General features: G+C 41.2%; 1 protein-coding gene across 20 annotated transcripts in view; it reads right to left on the bottom strand.

The window, feature by feature from the left end:
* The window catches only part of CDH4 (cadherin 4), an 823907-nt gene that overhangs the window by 64819 nt on the left and 737471 nt on the right, over nucleotides 1-21617 (bottom strand). For all 20 annotated transcript variants that reach the window (XM_039498098.1, XM_039498099.1, XM_039498101.1 and 17 more), the window contains one exon: nucleotides 1316-1453. In XM_039498098.1, coding sequence (XP_039354032.1) covers nucleotides 1316-1453 — 138 coding nt within the window. The remainder of the gene's footprint in view (nucleotides 1-1315; nucleotides 1454-21617) is intronic.

Here is a 21617-nt window from a genome sequence, read left to right as displayed (position 1 = left end):
ATGGCAAATGCTGAGTTTCACCAGGTGTCTGTGAAACACTCTCTTCCCTAACATCAGCGGAAGATGAAGGGACTCATCACTTTCTCTGAAACACTCAGCACCTTGCAGGTCTAGAATCATGAGCCAAATTGTGCTTTCAGTTACACCTGTAGAAGCCCAGTGAGTTCAGCAGAGTTTCATGGGTGTAACTGAGGCCAGAGTTCGGCTCTGTGCTAACAAATATTGATGTACCTTAAAGAATAGTATCATTCAGTATCATACAGAAGTAGTACGAACCCACTCCATATACCTACAAGAGCACTCAGTGACATGATACACAGTACAATTCTGGCTTTCAGTGGTGCTGAAGAAAAGGCACTGTTCCATCTCTCTGGACTCTATATTCCCATATCTACAGTGATGTTCAAGTAGGATGCTCAAGATGATTTTTTAGAGCTTTGGATGCATTTTGAGACTTATTTTTCCTTTGCGACTGAAATTTTGCTTTTCTTAATAGCTGACCTTATTATTAATGTAAACAACTGAAAGCTAATAATTCATTATTTATCATTATTTCAGCATGACATCATTATGCACATTCAGAATACTTCACTTTTCTGAGTTCCTGATATATCATTAACTCCTGCATTTATTTTTGGTACAGAGATCAATTAAATTATTTTATTACCTTTTTATCTCCCACCCTCCCGCCCCCCGTTCCTTACACTACCTTGTCCACTGCAATCTCTTTATTTTTCCCACTCAAAGAAGTTAGACCAACGGTCTTGGAGCAGAATCGGATAAACACATATTGTACTAGTATATGAAGGATTTTGAGCTAATTAAAAACAGATGCACTATGGTTTAATGCATTTACTGCCTGCACAACAAAGACATCTGTTACAGTTATCAGTGAAATACGTATGGATGACTAAGTGTTACCATTCAGACTATTTATTTCTTCTTTTGAAATTTAATCCAAGCTACAAAATATAGTTCAGGGTTTAGCTCATAAGTAATAAGTCTGATGTGTCTACAATCACTTGCTGTGACACCACTGCAACCTCCTTAGTGACAGTAGAAACTATCCTTGCCACATTCTTTTAGTTTCTTCAGTATCTCAGTGAAACTAGTAGCCAAACCAACATTGCTAGTTCAGGAATCTCTCACTCTCGCTCTCTCTCTCTTCCCTCTGAAAGTCTTTGTTACACAGTTATTTATCAAGTTTTTATTCTGTCTGCCAAACCAGCAAACAGAGACGAGGGATATGAAATGTCCATGAGTTACAAACACATTGTGTGTGTATGCATCATTGTGCTGATGCATTGATACTCACAGTGCTGGCAGTGAATTCTGGTGGGTTGTCATTCACATCTGTCACTGTAATGATTGCAGTTGCTGTGTTTGAGAGACCATAGTTAAGATTTCCTTCCATATCTGTAGCCTGAACGATGACTGTGTACTGCTGAACTTTCTGGAAGAGAGAGAGAAAAAAAAGAGACAAAAAATACCATTTAATATGTCTTGAGTTATTCCACCCCACACATTTGTAGCTTAAAGGAATACCAAGAGATATTTAGACTCAAAATGTCAGTCACAGGGTTGGGCAAAATTTACCTTCAAAACTTTTTATTTTTGTGAAAAATATGGTAGTTGACTAAGCAAAAATATTTTGCAAGTGTCTGCTTTTTTAATATTTTCACTTTGTCAGAAAGTGCCTTTTTTGGGCTGAAAACAGAATATTTTCTTCAGTTTTTTGGCAGTTTTTTGGCTACTGAAAACTGACATTTTTTCAGTTTTGAAAGAAAGGTGAAGTTTTTCCACTGGAAGTTTTGCTGAAAACAAAACATTTAATGTTTGTTGAAATTTTCCACAGGGAACCTCTTCTCCCTCAATTTTCCAACCAGCTCTGATAAATTGGTTTTATAAAACCTAGGATTAGAAGAAATATTTTCATTACACACTTGAACGAAGTTAAACTCAATCACAATTGGTTTTTGGGAGTCAATCATTCTTCTGCAGGGTTTGAAACCTAAATGTTGCCACCACATGTTATTTCATGAGAAGCAGAAAGTGAAATGGCTATAAATAAAAGTGCAAACAACCAGTCTGTTTTCGTTGTCCAACACAAATGAAAAATAAAAAGGAAACACATAGCATAAACATGGAAGAATAAATAAGATTTTTATAATCCCTTCACTTTTGATAACCTGGAAGGGGGAAACTGACCTCTCTTATGGAAAACCATGGGATGAGCTGTGGCCCAGACCTCCATCTTCCTACCCGTTTCGCATATGCAGTCTTCTGACCCACATGCAAAGGGGAAGATACAGTCACAGAGGGTCACCTCTATGTGCGGATCATGGGTGAATGATTTTCCTCCTATAGTCAAACCTTGGCATTCTTCCTAAGTTCTCATTTATCCCCTACTCAAGCCAAACTAAGTAAGGATTTCAGAACCGGACCCCTACTGAAGTGACAGTGACACGAGGAAAGAACTTAAAATGTGTTATTCTTAATCCAACATTTTCCCTACAATAAAACTAAAGCATTTCACAATGTATGTGAGTAGCAGAGAGTGTTCCACACAGAACTGTTCTGTGTATACCTGTTTTCTCCAGTTCACCCTCTGTAAGGGCCCCATTAACACTGAAATGCAGCATAAGGAAGTTTGACTTGGTTTTCATTTCAAAAGACTGGAGCATGGGAACCCAGAGCGTATTTAAAAATGTCTAGTGACATTTGTATAAAGCAGCCTAGAAAAAGGAGCTTTTTTATTTACTCTTTTCATGGTAGAATTAATGTCAGCCTAAGATGCCCATTTCTTCTTAATCAAGGGAAGGGCAGTATTAAAGCAGTATAAAAAAAACGGTATAGGACACAAAAATTTAGCCAGACAAATGATAAATGTGTGCTTAGCCAACTCAGCAAGGTCAGTGTGGAAAGCATGCTACATATGAAAAAGCAATTCAAGAAAAAGCTAACATTCCTGGTAAGGGGGATTTTAACAAGGACAGAAAGTGTAATGTAACAAATCACGTATTGGTTATTGTTTTACCTGTGCTATTTTTCATTAGCAATGTGCTTTCAGTCCCATCCATACTGGGAATCATTTAGAACTGAATTTCCACCAAGCACTGATCTGTTTCCTTTACTAATACTCACAACAGTCATGGGTGGTCAGGGAGGAGTAGATTAACATTAATGAATAAAAATGAACCGATTCAATGCTTGCTGCAAACTTGAGTTAAACCAAACCTAAACTTTTTGGGTGCACCAAACAGTTTGGTTAATTTAAAGAACCACCTTTAAAGAACAAACTGTGAATATCAGATGTTTGTCACTTAACAAACTCCTGGAAATCACTCAGATTCTATGGTGGTGAGGTTGGTATAAGCAGGGCCGGCTCCAGACCCCAGCGTGCCAAGCGTGCGCTTGGGGCGGCGTGCCGCGGGAGGGCGGCAGGCGGCGCCAGTGGACCTCCCGCAGGCGTGCCTGCGGAGGGTCCGTTGGTCCCACTTCATCATCTAGCCCACGAAAGCTTATGCCCAAATAAATTTGTTAGTCTCTAAGGTGCCACAAGGACTCCTCGTTTTTTTTGTGTTAGTTCAGCTTCTCCCCTGATGCCACGCTCTCTTCCTAGCCCTGGTGCCTCCAGACACAGGGCTTCACCTGCCGAGCTGAGCACACGCGTGGGGCGGCTCAGAAAATGGCAGGGCAGAGCTGCTGGAGCGTAGCTTTCTGAAGGGTGGGTGCATAGCTCCGTCCTGGATTTCAGGTGTCCGAGTGATGCTCTGGGCTGCACTACACCCCTGCTCAGATTTGGGTGGGCTTGGATGCTGAGTGGGCCGCAGGCCACCCAGACCCACCCGTGGCTACGCCTCTGTGCTGAATTATCTTTTTAATGAGGTTTAAGCAATGGAGAGAGTGGGAGGAGGAGGAGGAGGATTGGGGGGGAGGGAGATTTAAAAGTAATCAGATTTCACAAAAATTAGAAAAATCAGATGGAAGTCCATATTAAAGACCACAGTTCAACAATGTCTGCATTTAAAATGGTGACACCACTTCCAATGTTCATCACTGCAGTGAGATGTGAAGAAAGCAATTTAAAGCATTTCTTATTTGATGGCATAGCTGTTGCACACTATTATAAAGGCTTCAGTGCCTCAGTAACGTAGCAGAAGAAAAATGTTCCTCACTTTCCATGAAAGAACAGGGAGATAAAACATTCCTCATTCGTGGGTTCTCTCTCTCTTTCTTTTTTTTAAGTTGCAGTTTTCTATTTTACCTTGTTTGCAACCCGACCCTTTCAATAGCTGGTGGGATTAGAGGCTACCACTTACAGGTTTATCCATTGGAACAACCTGGGACTGTCAGAGCCACTCACTGCTCTTGTCTTTCTGTCTTGCCTCCAGGTAGGGCACTACAAAGGCAGTTTGGTTTCTGTGTCAAAAGCAATTCAGAAACTCATGACACTGTTAATGCAAACTTTACTCTGAACTCCAAGAATGAACCAGACCTTGGATAAGGTCACACTAGGCTCCATGCTAGGCTGAAAATCTAGATGGTATAAATTCATATTAGGCCTAAACCTGCAAAACTCCTATTACCTTTAATTCTTGGTTTGTTTGTTTGTTAAACCAAAAGTTGCTTTGAAGAACATTTCTTGAGAAAAATCATCTGACAGAATACTAGATAAGGGACCAGAAAGTCTCATTTTAAAAAGTTTTGTTACTTCATTATCTTGCTTTTCTTTTTGTAATATAGAGCTCAGAACCTGCCATTCATTTGAGATACCAAAAGACCCTCTCTTGATAACACCAGACTGATAGCACAGTTTATTTATTTAATAAGGTGCCTCTTGTGAAACATCTACCCATAGTATAAAACACACAAACAAAACCCAAACACAGAATATTAAAGGAAGGAAAAATAAAAACAGGGAATAAACCAACTAAATACAATACAAAGCTGGACAATGAAAAAAATGCAGCACAAGCACAACAAATTCGACAGTGCGCAGTCAAACGACCCCACCCACAGAGAGATTATTCTCTAGCTAAGAAGAGGAAGAGAGAAAACAAAAGTGTAATGGATACAAAAACAAGGGTAGGGGATGCAAACCCAGTCAAAAACACTATACAGCAGCTAAAGTCAATGAGGCTTGAAGCAGGTCCTAACGGCAGATAGTGAGAGACCCAGGGAATAAAAAAAAAAAGACCTGTTTTGGATGTAGCTGTCAGTCAGGGACATAGGGTGAGAAGCAAACTGCTGGTATAAAGCTCTGCTGAAAATCAATAGGGGACACTGATTTCCACCAGCTGAGGATCTAGCCCACTGGGTCTAGGGTAGATAAGGAAATGTGTTGTCTGAACTACTAAAGCAAGTTTCTAACGAATGGAAAATGCTACAGCACTATGGTGGGAACGTCGAGTTGTATTAAACCTACAGACAGACAAAATAGAGGAGTATGTGGTTTGTAAAACCTGAGGCCTTAGGTTTGGATCCACTTCCACTGGCTTCAATGGGACTACTAACATGCTTAAAGTTAAGCATATGCCTAAGTGATTTGCCTATATCTGAATTTCTCTACTGTGCAAAGGGCCAGCACAAGGCCGATTAGATCATTGAAGTCCCATTGTAAACCCTATTTTGAGGGTTTGGGAGGATTTAAGTGGTGCATAGCTTGGTCGTCTGCAAAGGGGTGAGACCATTTGCATCAGTAATAGGATAAACTATCACTTCCCATCAGCTTCATTCTGAAAATGTGAAATGTTTCATACTGCATATTATACCAATTCTGGATGCTTTCTTAGGCTTAATATGGCTCACTTTATATTCTGTTGGTAAAAGGTACAAGCTTTCAAGCTACACAGAGCTCTTTTTCAGGTCTGGGGAAGGAAATCCATGGTCCAGGGGTTTGGTGTCTAGCAGAGTTATGAATTTAATAAGTTCACAGGCTCGCATTTTGAGGGTGTTGAGCATGAGTACTGAAAGTTCAGATATGGAGTGATCACTTTGTGAAAAGCTTTCATCCATGGGTGACAGAGTGTTTTTGTCAATTATCATTTTTCTATGCAAGCTAATTTGAAAGAGTATTGATTGCCTGGCTTAATTCACACAGTTGTTATGGGGGCATTTGGTGCACTGGATGACGTACTCCACATGTTGTGAGAGGCATGTGTAGGAACCCATGAATCTTGAAAGGTATGTTGTGGGGGGTATTGATCATCATAGCAGTGGATCATGTCTGCAGGTTTTGCATCTGAAGTTCTGGCAGGGTCTAGCTTTGAGTTGGTGTGTCTTGGTCTATGAGGAGCTGACTTCTGATCATGAGCTTGGCAAGGCTGAGGTGTTGTGTAAAGGCTAGAATAGGGGGTATGGGAAAGATTTCTTTCAGTATGTGGTCCCCATCAAATATGGGATCTGTTTGATTATACCCCATAGGGGTTCCAATGACACAACAGGGACACTGGCTTTATGGATCATTACAATAATTTGTAACACAACATAATGCCTGGTACCTTTAATTGCCTACTTCAAACCCTCAGTAACAATCTAGCCCTCAATTTCCCACTTCACTTCAAGTGGCCACCTATAACCTGCATTACTCCTTAAGCTTAACAATCTGTCCCAACTTGTGTTTAACTCAGACACTCTGATTGCCTTCCCCAGACCTGAAGAAGAGCTCTGTGGAGCTCAAAAGCGTGCATCTTCCACCAAAAGAAGTTGGTCCAGTAAAAGATATTACCTCATCTACCTTGTCTCTCTCATATCTTGGAACCAACATGGCTACAACAACACTGCAAACAAACTTTGTATTTCCATCCCGGTAAAAATATCATAGATCTTATGTATTATTTTAATACGTGATTAAAAATATTAAAAATATAACAAAACAGAGTCTTTTTGGATCATGTTGAAGTTACTTGTAAAGTAAGGGGATAGCAGAAAATCAGATCTCCTGGCATGCTCTATGTACAAATATCAGAGAGGTAGCCGTGTTAGTCTGGTTCTGTAAAAGCAGCAAAGAATCCTGTGGCACCTTATAGACTAACAGACGTTTTGCAGCATGCCGTGGGCATTCACCCACGAAAGCTCATGCTGCAAAACGTCTGTTAGTCTATAAGGTGCCACAGGATTCTTTGCTGCTTCTATGTACAAACTATTTTGAAAAGAAAACAGAACAATTTTCTGTCCAAAAATCACGACATGTTTTTGCAACAAGGATTTAAGTGGAGAGTTTTTCTATTTTATGACCCCTTTTCTTAACACAAATCAATATCACTGAGCTGGCAAGTTACATGGCCAAAAACAAAGGAATCTGTGACCTGAACGAAATTACAGTTATTACATGTGGCGATCTCCATCAAGACGCAGACTGGCATGACAGAGACCTTTTCCAAGAACCTGGCAGCACAAGTTATTGTTGTGAGAGTATATAAACAAGAGTAGAATATATTTACAAAGAGGCTCTAAAGGAATTGGGCATTTTTGAGGCAAACAGCAACAATAAATAAAACCTATATGTGATTTATGGTCCAAATTTTCAAAAGCGCGTGCAAAGTTGTTTTATGCACACAACTGTGTTCCCAATATACACCTATAATGCATGCAAATTGGGAACTGTATGTCAAGGTCCAGAAATACAATAATTATGTGATTAAATTAGTCCACATTAGTGGACAGAGTTTGCAAAATTCAGACCTACATTTTCAAAGCACAGTTCAAATATTTTCCAATTAATTACCACTTTCCTAGGAGTGGGTGTCTGGCTAAATTTACCACCTTGTTTGTTAAAGCAATATAAGGTTACAGGGGTATTGCTTCTGAGTGGGGAATTATTGGAGAAAGAAAGAGAAAATCTATAGGTGTTGAAATTTCCTATTTCTTCTCACATCTATCCTTACATCTTCTCTTCTGATATTTGCTTCATGCTACTGCAGTAATGCTGAGTGCCAATGAAAGTAAACCTAGTGTAATCCTCCTTGGCTAATTTATTTTTGCGCCAATAACAACTTGGTATTTGCTTTTCAGGTATAAGGTATCTTGCGTTATCCAATCACCTTGTGAATGTAATAAATATTGTAGCCCAATCAGGAAAGTCAGATTTTTTAAAAATTGTCTGTCTGTACTGAAAATAGTTTCTGCAGAGAGATCTAATTATCAACCACTTAAAGCTCAGGAGGACAGATTTTTAAAAGAGTTTAGCACACAACAGCTCCCACTTAGACACACCTCAATATATGGCCCGGTTTCCAAATTGCTTAACTCCCATTCAGGAAGCTAAACGAAGCAGGCAGATTTCAAAATATGCTCAGAGCATCCAGCACTCTCACTGTTCTGTCAATGAACGGGTAGGTTTGTGTGTTTCAAAATCTGATCCCTTCATTTAGAGGCATAAATGGGAACTGAGCTCCTTTTGAAATCTGCCCCAGGTTGTGGGCGCTAAGCGCTTTTGAAAATCTGCCCTTTTTCTTTTTCACTATGGTGACAGGTCATGTCTTTGGGTAGGTTGTTGGCAGGGGGGAAATCAAACCTGGGACCGCTTGCTCTTAAAGCATAAGTCTCTAGTGCTTGAGCTAAAAGATACAGCCAGGTTTGCCAAGTCACGAGCAGGATCATCAACCTCTGTATGTGGCCCAGCCCCTCCAGAGCTGTGTTTCATTTACCATGTGCTGGGTAATAACATGAGAGACTCCATGTTTCTAAAACTAAATTGGGTCTTTATTAAGGGAACTATTTACAGAGATGCTACCACTGCAGCTAGCCTTAAAGCCATATGCAAACAGACTGACTTCCTGGTGCCTCCTTCAAACTCTTCCCGCCTGCAACCTGTGCTCCTCCCTCCAAGTTCCATGCTACAAGAGGGCTACAGAGTGTCACACTAGGTACCAGTGGTTTACGGTAATAATGTTATTTTTTATTCCCTAAAATTTCTACTCCCACAGGATAAAATTCACCCCTATGAAGGGGGCCAGTACAATACCTATGGACCACCTAAATCCAACTTCAACGAACACTCTCACATATTCTCTCTCCTCCTATTTGCCGCTTTTGTAAGTGAAGACCAAATCAGACTGATTTACATTGCATTGTTACTCAATGCAATTCAATTACAATGTTGTTCAAACAGGTAATATTTCACCTACAGGAAGTACATGCGAAAAGCTGGCATAAACAGATCAGCTTTAATGGGAAACTTTCTCTGCTATTCACGCACAGGCTGAAATTCACTCCTGCACACAGGACCAGCCCAGAGCCTAATCACCACTGAATACCCACCTAAACTTTACTTTGAGGACTTAAATGGGACTAAGAGGGGCCAATGCCTCCCTGTGCTAGCCTGCTGCACAGTGATGAATTTCCACATTCAAGTGCTGATTTTTACTGTGACTCAAAAGAGACTAGAGACACAAAATGTTTACTTAGAAATAATTCACACGAGCAATCCGAATGTTCACTCTGATTCACGGGCCAAAGCACAGGAGAGTTCTGCCCACAATACCACGTCAGTCAGAAAAAATGCTCCATAAATCTTGGTAAAGCATTTTGTATGTCAGGGTTTCTTGAGACAGGTAGAATTCCAGAGGCCACAACCTAGCCCAGAATTTTCATTTTAACATTGCAAAGTTTTTGAGAGCTGACCTTCAATAAATAGGTTTCATCTATCAGTGTGACTAATAATCACAAGTTCTGCTTAAAAAAAACCAAACTCTCCCTTGATGCTTTAAACATGTAAAACACTCTCACACCTTATATTATACATCTCTGTTTGTTTCCTAAGCGATTACTGTTTGCCTTTTAAAATGCTGTGATATGCAAATACTTCCTTGTTTTAAAAAACACCTTCTGAATTGACAGATACTTGATCATTTCTTTTCCTGCTTCAGCTTTTCTGGGAATAGGTGTCAAAAGCTTAAATATAAATGTGAATCCAGCTTAATACATGTGATTTAACATTAAGGATTTCTTGTGTGGTTACTTCTGAAAGCACAGTTCTTCATTCTGCTGGTGTTTATATCATCTCGATAATGTTATGTTAACTCCAGTGCTTTTGCATGAGGAAGTGCTTTAAGAGTTATCTGAAGGAAAGTGGAAATAATAATCTTTTTCACTATAGAGATTATAAAGTTAATAACACAGCAAAACCCTTGTTGGGTTCTGTTCACTGGCTCCTGAGCAGGTTTGGACACAATGGAGCAGATTCTCTGCCCCTGCTTGTTCCCTTTGTGCTGTTCAGCTGATGTGGGAATGGCAACCTCCTTTTAGTACACAGATAGTAGAGGAGAGTCCCTGGCAGGCCTGGAGACAGCTTTGAGGGCTGCTATACCTCCCCTCATGAAGTCCCCAGTACACAAGGCATGTCAGAGGCACAACGCTGCAAAATCTCCCGATTTTATCCTGAGGTTTATTGGAGTTGGTATTTTTCTTGAAGACCTGGTTCCAGGAATCATGTGAGCATGTGAAAAATCTCACCTCAAAAAAGTATCAGTAAGTTTCTAGCCCTTGTGGGTGTGGTAAAAGCTCAGAAACACGCTCACTAAAGGCTGGAAGACAAGAAGGGAAATAAAAAGAACTCCACATTTATTTAATGTATTTATGTATTTATTCATCATAAAATTGCATGGTTTTTAAGCCCATCAATGATTTTGGGGGGGTCTCACTCGATTTTTACTGCTTGGGGTTGACAATCCTGAGGGTCTGTCCCCTGGGGAAGGGAAGTGGCTGGAGGGGGATGGACTCCAGCTATTCCCAGTTGGTACACTTCTTACAAGTGGGTTGAATTTTTCCCCTGGAATTCCAGACAATAGATTAGTTCAGTGTTTCTCAAACTGGGGCCGCTGCTTGTGTAGGGAAAGCCCCTGGTGTGCCGGGTCAGTTTGCTTACCTGCCCTGTCCACAGGTCAGCCAATCGCGGCTTCCACTCCCTCGGTCCGTGCCACTTCCTGCAGCCCCCATTGGCCTGGAGCGGCGAACCGTGGCCAGTGGGAGCCGCGATTGGCTGAACCTGCGGATGGGGCAGGTAAACAAACTGGCCTGGCCTGCCGGGGGCTTTCCCTACATAAGCGGAGGCCCCAGTCTGAGAAACACTGGATTAGTGTGATCAAAGTTTTGGAAAGCAAACCAAAAAGTCAGCAGACACATCCTGTTCCTGTGAAACATACAAGCAATATATATAAAAAAGGCACTTCTCTGCTAGGAAGGGAGCCTGTTGAAAAATACCACAATCACAGTAGTCAGTCAATCCCCACACACCCTCCAAGATATCTATCATGCTCTGACCTTGGGCAGGCACCATAGATGGTGAAAACACGTTTCAAAAATGCTCTGTATCTAAGGTTAATAGCAAAGCATGTTCTGTTTTTACATGATCCTAGCTCTAGATTATGAGTTGCAAAGGGTGGGTTTAGAGGCCACATCATTTTTTATTCTATTTGTTTGGTTTAGGAGAATGCCATTACTTGCACATGGCTACCTGAAAAACAGTAGACTGTGTTGAAAAACAGAAGCTGTTAAACCCAAAGAATTTTTTCATCGCTAAATAGCACCTTTAAATTCATCTCATTCTTCAAAGTTGACACAAGCACCTACTTTCTAAATTGTGCCTCTATAGTTAAGTTTGTGTCAGCGTTTTCTATTTTCAGGGGTTTTATAACAAGGCCATACAATTTGTTTATTGACTGAAACTTGGCAAAAGGCACAGCAAGCATGGAGCAAATTGAAAATAAAAGTTTGGGCTGTTTTCAAATTATAGGTGTGTGTATGTGTGTGTTCAGGGAGGAGAGGAAGAGAGAGAAAAGAAACTAGTGTTTTCAGATGCTTTTGTGTATCCTTTTAAAAATTAAGGCCCCAATCCTGCAGATGGGTTGCTACACCTGCACAGAGCCCTGCCAAAGTCATAGAATCATAGATTATTAGGGTTGGAAGGGACCTCAGGAGATCATCTAGTCCAACCCCCTGCTCAAAGCAGGAACAATCCCCAAATGGCCCCCTCCAGGACTGAACTCACAACCCTGGGTTTAGCAGGCCAATGCTCAAACCACTGAGGGTCTCTGTACAGTCAAATCTATTTGTCCAGGCACAATAGATTGCAAGATCTGAACCTAAACTAGTCCGGGCCCCAGACTAGTTTAGAAAACATCAACGTTTTCAGACTTTGCAAATGCTGGAATTCCTTCCGTGGCACTGTTTCCAATAGGAGAGCCCAGCCATCTGTTTCATGACTTTCCAAAATAATTCCAAAATTAGCATATTAGAAAATATTCTGCTTTAGAAATCTGCACTGTGCATGTGGGCCTGAGACTCAAAATAAGGCACCTGCAAAGTAATAGTGCAAGAAGCTTAAATGATGGTCAACTATATTTTGTGACCTTCTTACCTCAGCAGAAAGCAAAGAGCAACTTAAATCTACGAGCTGCCACTTTCGACTGATGTCAATATTTTGTATGCTTTATGCTCAGAAGATTCCATTTTCATTTGAGAAACCACTTGAAAATAGGATTGAGGAACAAGATTCTGGCTGTGGCAATTTTTGCAAAATTATAGTATTATTTCCAGCTTTTCCAGGGCAGAAAAATACTCAACAAAAGTTTAATATCTAGGTGGCCATACAGCAACTGTTGTTGTCAGCCGATGCCCTTCAGTAAATATGTCAGAGTTGCATTCATGCTGCCGACAGTTGGCGTTTGCCTTGTTATGACAATGGCAGTGAGTGTTAGAGAAAACCTAATCAGGTGCCATGAAGAAGGTAAAGGGAATGACGATATTTAAAAAAAAAATTGCCCTCCTCTGGAGTTCTGCAAAGCAAATCCTTCTTGCAGTATGTAACTTCTCGGAGATTACCCCAAGGCCATGCTTTAGTTTGAAAAAATCCTAGTTATGTCCCTTGCACTTTCATAATCTGCAAAACCTTTGCTGTCAAATGCTGCCAGAGCAATTTAATAAACAGGGAGAATGCCTTAATGTATTCTGAAACCCGAAAACCACCCATCATTAGTCCCACATGCTGTTTCCCTATTTTCTCTGCTTTAAGCCATTTAGCTGCTACAGCTGTTTTCTTCGCAAATCTGACTTCAGTTTTTATCAGCCTGATTTGTTTTCGGGTGTATCTGGTTTGATTAAAAAGGAAAAAAAACCCGACACAATTCAGTTTTAGGGAAAATTGCCTCCTTTCTCCAACTCTGTTGGCTGGACTGCTTAAAAGAGATAATAAAGAAGAATAAGATAAATCTAGGTCAATTAATGTTGATAATATTGTCTCTCTCATTTCTGTAGGGAGATGAGAGAGGCCATGATCAAGGTGCCACTTTTCATGGGTAGCTGAAAAAATGCAGCAGAGTCGGAAATTTTAAATCCCTACAGTCTTGTGTTAATGCACCTATCTTAAAAAAACACACTAAAATATTTCCAATCCATTTCATTAAAAGTATTTGATATATATATATATAGTGATAGACTCAGGCCAGTTGGGTACAGCAGAATAGCTGAAGGCAGATATACTGGCCACTGGATTAACAGTTTTCTGTTCCCTGACTGACCAGAGCAGGGGCTGCTCCAGGCTAATGAGAACACCTGACTCTAATTAACCTGTAAAGAGTCAGGTGAGGCCATTCAGTTAATGTGACCACCTGACTCTAATTAAGGCCCTGCTGTTACTATAAAAAGGGCTCACTCCAGTCAGGCAGGGGAGCCAGGGAGCCAGAGGAGAGGAAGTGCGGCTGAAGGGCTGGTTACTGAAGACACCCTAAAACATCGTTAAAGGAGCCCTAAGGTAAGGGTGAAGAAGGGAGAAGCAGGAGAGCTGTGGGGAAGTGGCCCAGGGAAATGTAGCAACTCTGGCAGTGAAAGGTTGGCTGCCAACAACTGCTACCATTAGGGTCCCTGGGCTGGAACCCGGAGTAGAGGGTGGGCCCGGGTTCCCCCCAATCCACCACTACAGGAACAGCTCCTGGAAGGGGAAGTCAGGTCCCTGTCAGGACAGGAGGCTGAACAGAGACTGTGGGAGTTCTCTCACCAACCTCCTTGCAGCCTATGATGAAAAGGGCTCAGTAGACTGTAACCCTGGCCCTAGAGAGAGAAGGGCTACGTGGAGGGTCACAGTGAGCCACTGAGGCTAAGCATAAACCGCCTAGAAGCACAGGACCCACAGGAGCAAGGTCAGAGCTCTGCCACTATATATATTCTATCTATCTTGTTTCTAACAAAGCACCAAAGGGTCTAAGATTTTGGATCCTAAAGATTATGGCACTTTGGAGCGCACCACAAGCCTTGAGAAGCTAAGGAGCATTGACTCTGTATGGAATGAACAAACTATACTGCTGCAAATCTGGTGTCATCCAATATTTAATAAATTAGTTCACTTTGATTAAATAGCTTTGCTTGCTTCTTGCTAACGGCATATCACATATGCTTATATCTTATAACGAATGCAGGAGGATGTCCAAAGAAAGAAGGAACAAGTTACATTGGAGAAAGCAACTGACTAATTTAAATTCAGCAAAATGAAAGGTTAGTGGGAAGTAGTAAAATAACTGAACAGACAATGTGAGGTTCTCCCTACTCTATTTCCCCTACAATTTGTTTTATACAGTATTGGCAGGCCCATGTTGGCTCCCTTGGTCGATTTGCTGAGAGAGACGGTGATTGACATTATTATTGGAAAAGAGACTAAAAGTCAGAAAAGACTAAGAGGAGCTTCTGTCAAAGGAGAACTATAAAGGCAAGGGACTGTTTCTCTGCCCATTGCGGGGAGCATAGCCTTCATGAGCCAAATTCTCTTCCAAATTCTTCTAGGGAAACACCATTGACATCAGTAAGGAGAAACCGGAGTAAGGTCCAGATCTAATTTGGTTCCTGGCCAATGGGAGCTGTGGGAAGTGGTGGCCTGTCCCGTGCCGCTTCCCGCAACTCCCATTGGCTGGGAACAGCGAACCGCAGCCACTGGGGAGCTGCAAGCGGCCATACCTGCGGACGCTTAGGTAAACAGAGCATCTCATGGCCCGCCAGGGCTTACCCTGAAGAAGCTGCAAACTAAGTTTGGGAACCACTGCTCTAGAGGAAGACGTAGAAACAATGACCAACAATTTTAACACTGTAATGAATGAGGCAGCAAAGTAATGTTGAAAGTCATATTGAACAGATTGAAGCTACAAGCGGAGAATATCATCGCTGAAGAACAGACTGGCCTTCATGCTGGAAGTACCACCACAGGGATGCTTCCCTTGAGTCCTGCCCTTTGGCAGGGCCAACTGCAGGAGCTAGTCCTGGTTCTGTAGCCATACCCCTTTTCTTTCCCCATTGATCAGGTCCACATCCAGTCTCTCCTCCCTGGAGAACACTTCCTCTCTCACTGACTGCATTGCACTCTTACTTTTAAGTTCCTCCTTCAACCTAACCATGCCTTCCCCAGGTGTAACAGGTAAGGTCAATAGAAGTTTCAGGCTCATTTTAACTCTTTCTGGGGTGATGTGGGGTTTATACTCCCCATCAGAGTCATGTTGCAACTGAGAGATTTCTTCATGATGAACGGGACTTTCCCCCCCGCCCCCCCAATATCGGCCCATCAACTTTAATGATGTCCTCTTCTCTAGAATCACCCCAATGGACAGGTAAGATCGTTATTCAATGAGAGCAATTATTACTATACATGAAACAAACTGACCACGTCAACTACAGTAAAAGAACTTAGTGTGAACAATTTTTTAAAAAATACTCACTCCGTGTTGTGAGGTATAAAGTATTGGAGGCAAGGGTACATTTATTAATTTAAAAGGAAGAAGTAGATTTAGATGGGTTTCCTTTAATTCTAAAATGTTCCAAGCGTAAAGGGAGACTTTTGGCAGCATAAATTGGGCCCTTTTCATAAGTATAAAGAATCAAGCAGTAGCCACAAGCCATTTCAATAATTGAAGGCAGGATTTAATTTTCTCAGATCAGACCCTTAATCAAGCAGTATTTAATTTCCATACTTTTTGTAATCCAAGGGATGCATAGGATCTTTGCAAGTGTCAAAGGCTTTTAAGTGACCAGTAAGCAGGTTCCATCTTAGCAGGGCAAATTTCATAAAAGAATCAGCACCACGGCCATCCATTGACATGATCCCAGAGTCTCGTAATATGGAATTAATTTCACATTGCCACAAGGTACCAGAGAGGAACTTGCCAATCATATTTACATGATGAAATGTAATTCATGTGGATATAAGACTGGAGAAATACTGAAGTTTCCTGTTCAGTAGTTGCAAGGGGGAGTTTCTGTAGCTAAGCGTTCTGCAATTTTAGCTACCTTCCTTTATAAAAAATCTGACTTTCATATGGGAAGCAAAGTGTCCCTGAATTTTAAAGTTGAATTTAGCAGTATATATTCTAAGATAGTCAAACGTAGCAAGCCTAAACTGAAAAAAAAAATGTGCAAAATATAATTCTGACAAAATAATTAATTGAGGTTAACTCGAGACCTGATCATATTCAATGCTTCACTGAATGCTTATTAAAATGACATACATAATGGTGGTGTATTTTATTTTATTTATTTATAGATACAAGCATTAACAGTGTCATCATCATGATACTTCTGTGAGGTAGGGAAGTATTATCATGCTCATTTTTCAGATGGAGACCTGAGACACAGAGAGATTCAGGACCATATTTTTGAAAGTATCCACTAATTTGGGGAGCCCAGTTTGAGACACCCTGGCCTGAATTTCAGAGGTGCTGGAAATAGTCTTATTCGATGGTGGAATTTTCCTGGAAAGTTTGAGGCAAATTGTAAATGGTGATATGGAGACCAGATGTCTTAAAGAATGTTTAATTGCAGTGTTGATGTTCTGGCTCAGGCTGCAGCCTGAGCTCTGGGATCCTCCCACCTCTCAGGGTCCCAGAGCCCAGGTTCCATATGAGCTAAAAGGTAATAATTGGAGATATACCAATCTCCTAGAACTGGAAAGGACCTTGAAAGGTCATTGAGTCCAGCCCCCTGCCTTCACTAGCAAGACCAATTTTTGCCCCAGATCCCTAATTGGTCTCCTCAAGGATTGAACTCACAACCCTGTGTTTAGCATGCCAATACTCAAACCACTGAGCTATCCCTCCTGCCTTGTAAAGCTTGGATGTCTACACTGCAACTAAACAGTAGCCTCAACCCTGCGAGTCCAAATTAGCTGGCATGGGCGAGCCGTGGGTGTCTAATTGCAGTGTAGACATATCATTTAAGTCTTGAATATTTTCCCATTGGTCAGGAGGTGAAACTGTGAATGAAATAATCTTCACCCTGAAAAAGGCCAGTGTGGCATCCTCTCCCTCCAAATATATCTCATGTTCTGAAATCTCAACTCCCAGCATGCTAAGGGGTTAAATAAGCATAACCTTGACATCAGAAGTCTCAAAAACACATTGTTATTTTCTTTAGGATCTCTTTTTGTTTCCTAGCCCAACAGCAATTTTGGAAGGAGTTACCTGAACTCATTAGGATTAATTCTCTTCTCACACTCAGTTTACAATAACGTAACTCCATTCACTTTAATGAGGTTACTCCTGAGATGCACAGGTGTAAGAGGAGTATTAGGCCACCTTTATAACCATACAAAAGCCTGCAAGCAATTTATACTGATGTGCCATTGACACTTTCTGAGAGGAAAATAAATAAATAAATAGTAATAATACTTTAATCTTCTATCGTGTTTTTCACATGTGGTTCTCGAAGAGTTTTACAAACAATATAGTGATTATACTTTATAACACCCATGTGAATTAGGTGCATGCTATATTTCCTCCATTTCTTGGACAAAATTATTTTATGAAAGTACAGCGAATGAAAGCTTTACAGCAGTGCTATATGATTAGGTGCTATTCTGACCTGGTAGGACTACCCTCTTTAGGTAGGATGTGAGGGGATTTAGACCCTGGGCATGAGTCTCTCCTAAGTAGAAGCTGCAGGCTGTGATAAACTACGGGTCAAGGTTTTTGCGAAGCAGATTAGCCCCCTGCAAGGAATAAGGTGGGACCATGAAATGTATTTAGTTTTATCATGAGTTGCAGTCCGTTTTGTATCTCAAAGGTGAAAAGGTTTTATCTTTGCAGCAACTCAGCCCCACCAATCGCACTGCTTGCTTTAGTTCCGAGTTTATGGAAGCTATATAGATTTTTTTATTTCTCCTTTCTGGTAGCAAATGTCAGTACAGTCCAGGTTTTGAAATTTATTATGTGACAGAAGAAACAAAGCGCTAACTTAAATCAGCCATAACAGGTCCTTAGTCTGAGTCCTCGGGGTCTCTAACTAAACTGTTAGCCTATGGAGTCATTGATTTAGATGATACCACATAAAGTTCTGTCACTTTCAGGAAGCACAAGTGGAAAATACAATACATGTAACTACAATCCTATTTTCAACATTCAACAGGGGAGGCTATAATACAACTAAAAGTTTTACCGATGCCTATGAATGGTGGAAAACACAAAACAAAGATTAGATGGCAGTACCACAACTCAAGTTTTATTTTAATTTGCTTTGGAAATTACAAAACTCAGCCTGCGCCTGTGAGGTGCTATGACCCTCCCATGAGGTTGGAGTCTTTGGGAGTTGAGGGTGTTGCTGTAATAATGGGGCCTACAAATTTACTCTAATTGCGAGCTCAACTGTAAAAAGTAAGTGAAAGTTCATAAAATATCACAATAACCTATAATAACAAATGCTGACGGCAAAAAGTATGAAAGAGAGACAGAGACGGAATTAGTCCAAACAAAAAGGCCCCCTGATCTAAGCATTAAGATCATGCCTGGTAAACAAGAGGAACTGAGGTCTGAAAATTAATACACCAAAATTGGTATGTTGGATGTTAGGACTAATTAGTGGACAGAATAATCAGGGGATGGACCATTCACCCATCGCTCCCTTTGGGGTCCTTAAGAAAGAGACTTTGGGGAGAAAAATTGGCTACTGAAGCAAGCTTCACAATCACTGCTGCCACCCCTACCATCCCAGACCTTCTGCTTCCTAATCCTCAAAGATGTCCTGACCAGATCGGGCCAGAGAGAAGGACCCAGATGATACCATCAGGTCCACTAACTCCAGCTGAATCCTGAACACCACCTGGGATGTGAGACTTTGTCTTCCTTTACCCACCCTGTGTCCTTTTCCTTTCCTACCTTATTTCTTCCCTTTCCTATCCCTCTCCTTTTCCTTTCTGCCTAATAAAAATCTGGCTTAGCCGGCAAAGACTCTGTATTTTGCAACACTGCTGTAAGCCTGTGACTGGAAAGAGACAACTAAAAGCAATGCCCTAAACATCCTGATGCTGGTACAAGTTTACCAAATACCAGAGTGGCAGATAAGACTATGAACTGTGCTTGTTTTCCTCCATCAGTGAGGTTGCAAGTGAAAGTCAACACCAGAGACAGAAACTGCATTTTCTATCTTTGCTTTTATTTTCTCTTCTCTAGTGTGTGTGTTTGTCTTGTTTTGTCTTCTAGGAAACAGGATCAGACTAACAATAATAGAACAACATCAGCTCTAGCCCATCATAACTAACTTCTTCTCTTTCCCCCCCAAAAGAACAGTTATTACCATCTGTGATACCATCTAAAAGACCATCAAACAAGGTTTTAATTGTCTTCTAAAAACTCTCTCAGGCTATAGGGAAAGGGAACAAGGGATGTTGTTAAAATGAACGCCTTATTTAATACTTTACATTTCAAATGCTTTGATGGTTCTTTCTTTCTTTCTGTATTTTAATAGACATCTAAAAGGATTTTTAATTGTGTGTTTGCCACTGTGCTAAGCAGGCTGATGTCTCCATACCCAACCCAACCCAACCTTGCTGATGTCTCCATACTCCAACCCAACCTTGCTGAATGTTGGACAGTGGTTGGGTTCTGTTAACATCTTTGGGCCCCTCCATTCCATCTAAATTAATTGAGATAGTGGTTTGTTTTTTTTAAATGTTTTATTGAAATATTTCTAAATGCTGGGCATGCTCCTCCGCTGTGTTAGGTTCACGTTTAGCACAGCTGATAGATATGGACAAAAGTGGTTCTAAGCAGTGGTGCAGAACCTAGGATGTTGGGGGTGCTGCTGCACCCCCTAGCTTGAAGTAGTAATAACAAATACATGGTTTCCATCATCAGCAACCCCACTATAGAACTGTTCCAGCACACCTGCTTCTAAGCAATTTTTATGCCTCTCCCTATCTTGGTTCAAGTGACAGCAGCCACATGGCAGCTCTAATATGTGCAGGTTTGGCAGAGTTCCAGAGAGCCCTATCCTCTCTTAGCTGCATCACGACCCCTTGTCTTGGGTCCCCGCATTGGTGGTCAGCCCCCAAAACAAGAGGAATTCTACTCACCCCTTTTAGGGCAGATTTAAGGTCCCTCTGCATTGCTCGGAGGAATATGCAGAGGCTGAGGATCTGGCCTGCTGTCATTCATCAGCTCCCTTTTCAAGTGCAGTGGAGAACTAAAAACTAAACCCTGTCCCAAGAGCACACCTAGCATCCTGCAGAATTGGGCCCTGATTTTTTCATAAAAAGAAACAATCAAACAAAATTGACAAACGGAAGCTTTCAGCTGGATTGTGATATATTCGGTATTTCTTTAAAAGCTGCTGCTGTCTAATGGAAAATGTCCATTTAGAAGCAGTGAAGGTTTCTTTAGCCCATATTTTTTGCATTTCCTTTCCATTATTTTTCATAGCTAAGGACATTTGCTACTCTGCTCACTCCTGGCACCTTGAATTGTATCCTCTGTGGCCTCAAAGCTGGTTGCTGTGGAGATGACTGATGCCACAAACAACAGTTTACATCTTCGAGTGGAGAAGGAGTACTTCAGGAGACGATATGTTCTTCAGCAACAAAGGTCCACTTGCATTTTTCAAACCTTATATAGGAGAATGGAGGAGAAGATATAAGCATGGCATCTATTATGCAGGACCCTCTTTCTAAACAGAATGTTTTCCGCCAAGTTTTCTGAGCGGCGTCAGCTGCTTTTCATATCACACAGAAGCAAGGTACCGTACCTTTTTAGTTTTGACACCAAAGAACATTTTCTACCTGTATTTGAATAATGCGAATATATTAATTAAAGTTGATAATGGCTGATAATGATTTCCATCAGCAGTGGAATGAGGCTATATTTATCTTTAGCTATGAGATCCTTATGCCTAATTATAATTTATACAGAGAAGACTTGAAGTAATGTGAACTTGCCATTTTAACAAATTTCCTGAAAACACCCTTAAAGCAACAGAACATTGTTTTCACGAGCATCCTTTGCTGAAGATCTAGAGGGAAGAGGTTCCATGCAGGAGAGGAGCTCCAGGCAATGAGATTTTGCTGCAAGCAGGTACACTTGAAAAGGAGCTGATTTTGAGGCCTGTCAAAGCTGGGGCAAAAAATATTTGCCCACAGTTTAGTAAAAAATGATAGACATGGCTTTGCAGGCAGAACCGTACAGTGGTTTGCAGATGCAATCAGAGGTGAAAGTAAGAGGAGATGAGGGAGCGAGGACCATTAGCTCAGCTAACTTTCTTCTGAAAAAATCGGAGGGGCATTCCCTCTTTTCCTCTGGACTTTGGTGAACAGCATTCCTCCACAGCTCCCACTCTTGCCCTGGCTTGAGTGGCAGCGGTCACCACCGCCTGCGACT

The sequence above is a fragment of the Mauremys reevesii genome, linkage group 13 (genome assembly GCF_016161935.1).
Source record: "Mauremys reevesii isolate NIE-2019 linkage group 13, ASM1616193v1, whole genome shotgun sequence".
Lineage (NCBI taxonomy): Eukaryota > Metazoa > Chordata > Testudines > Geoemydidae > Mauremys > Mauremys reevesii.
This window is presented reverse-complemented; position numbering and strand designations above follow the sequence as displayed.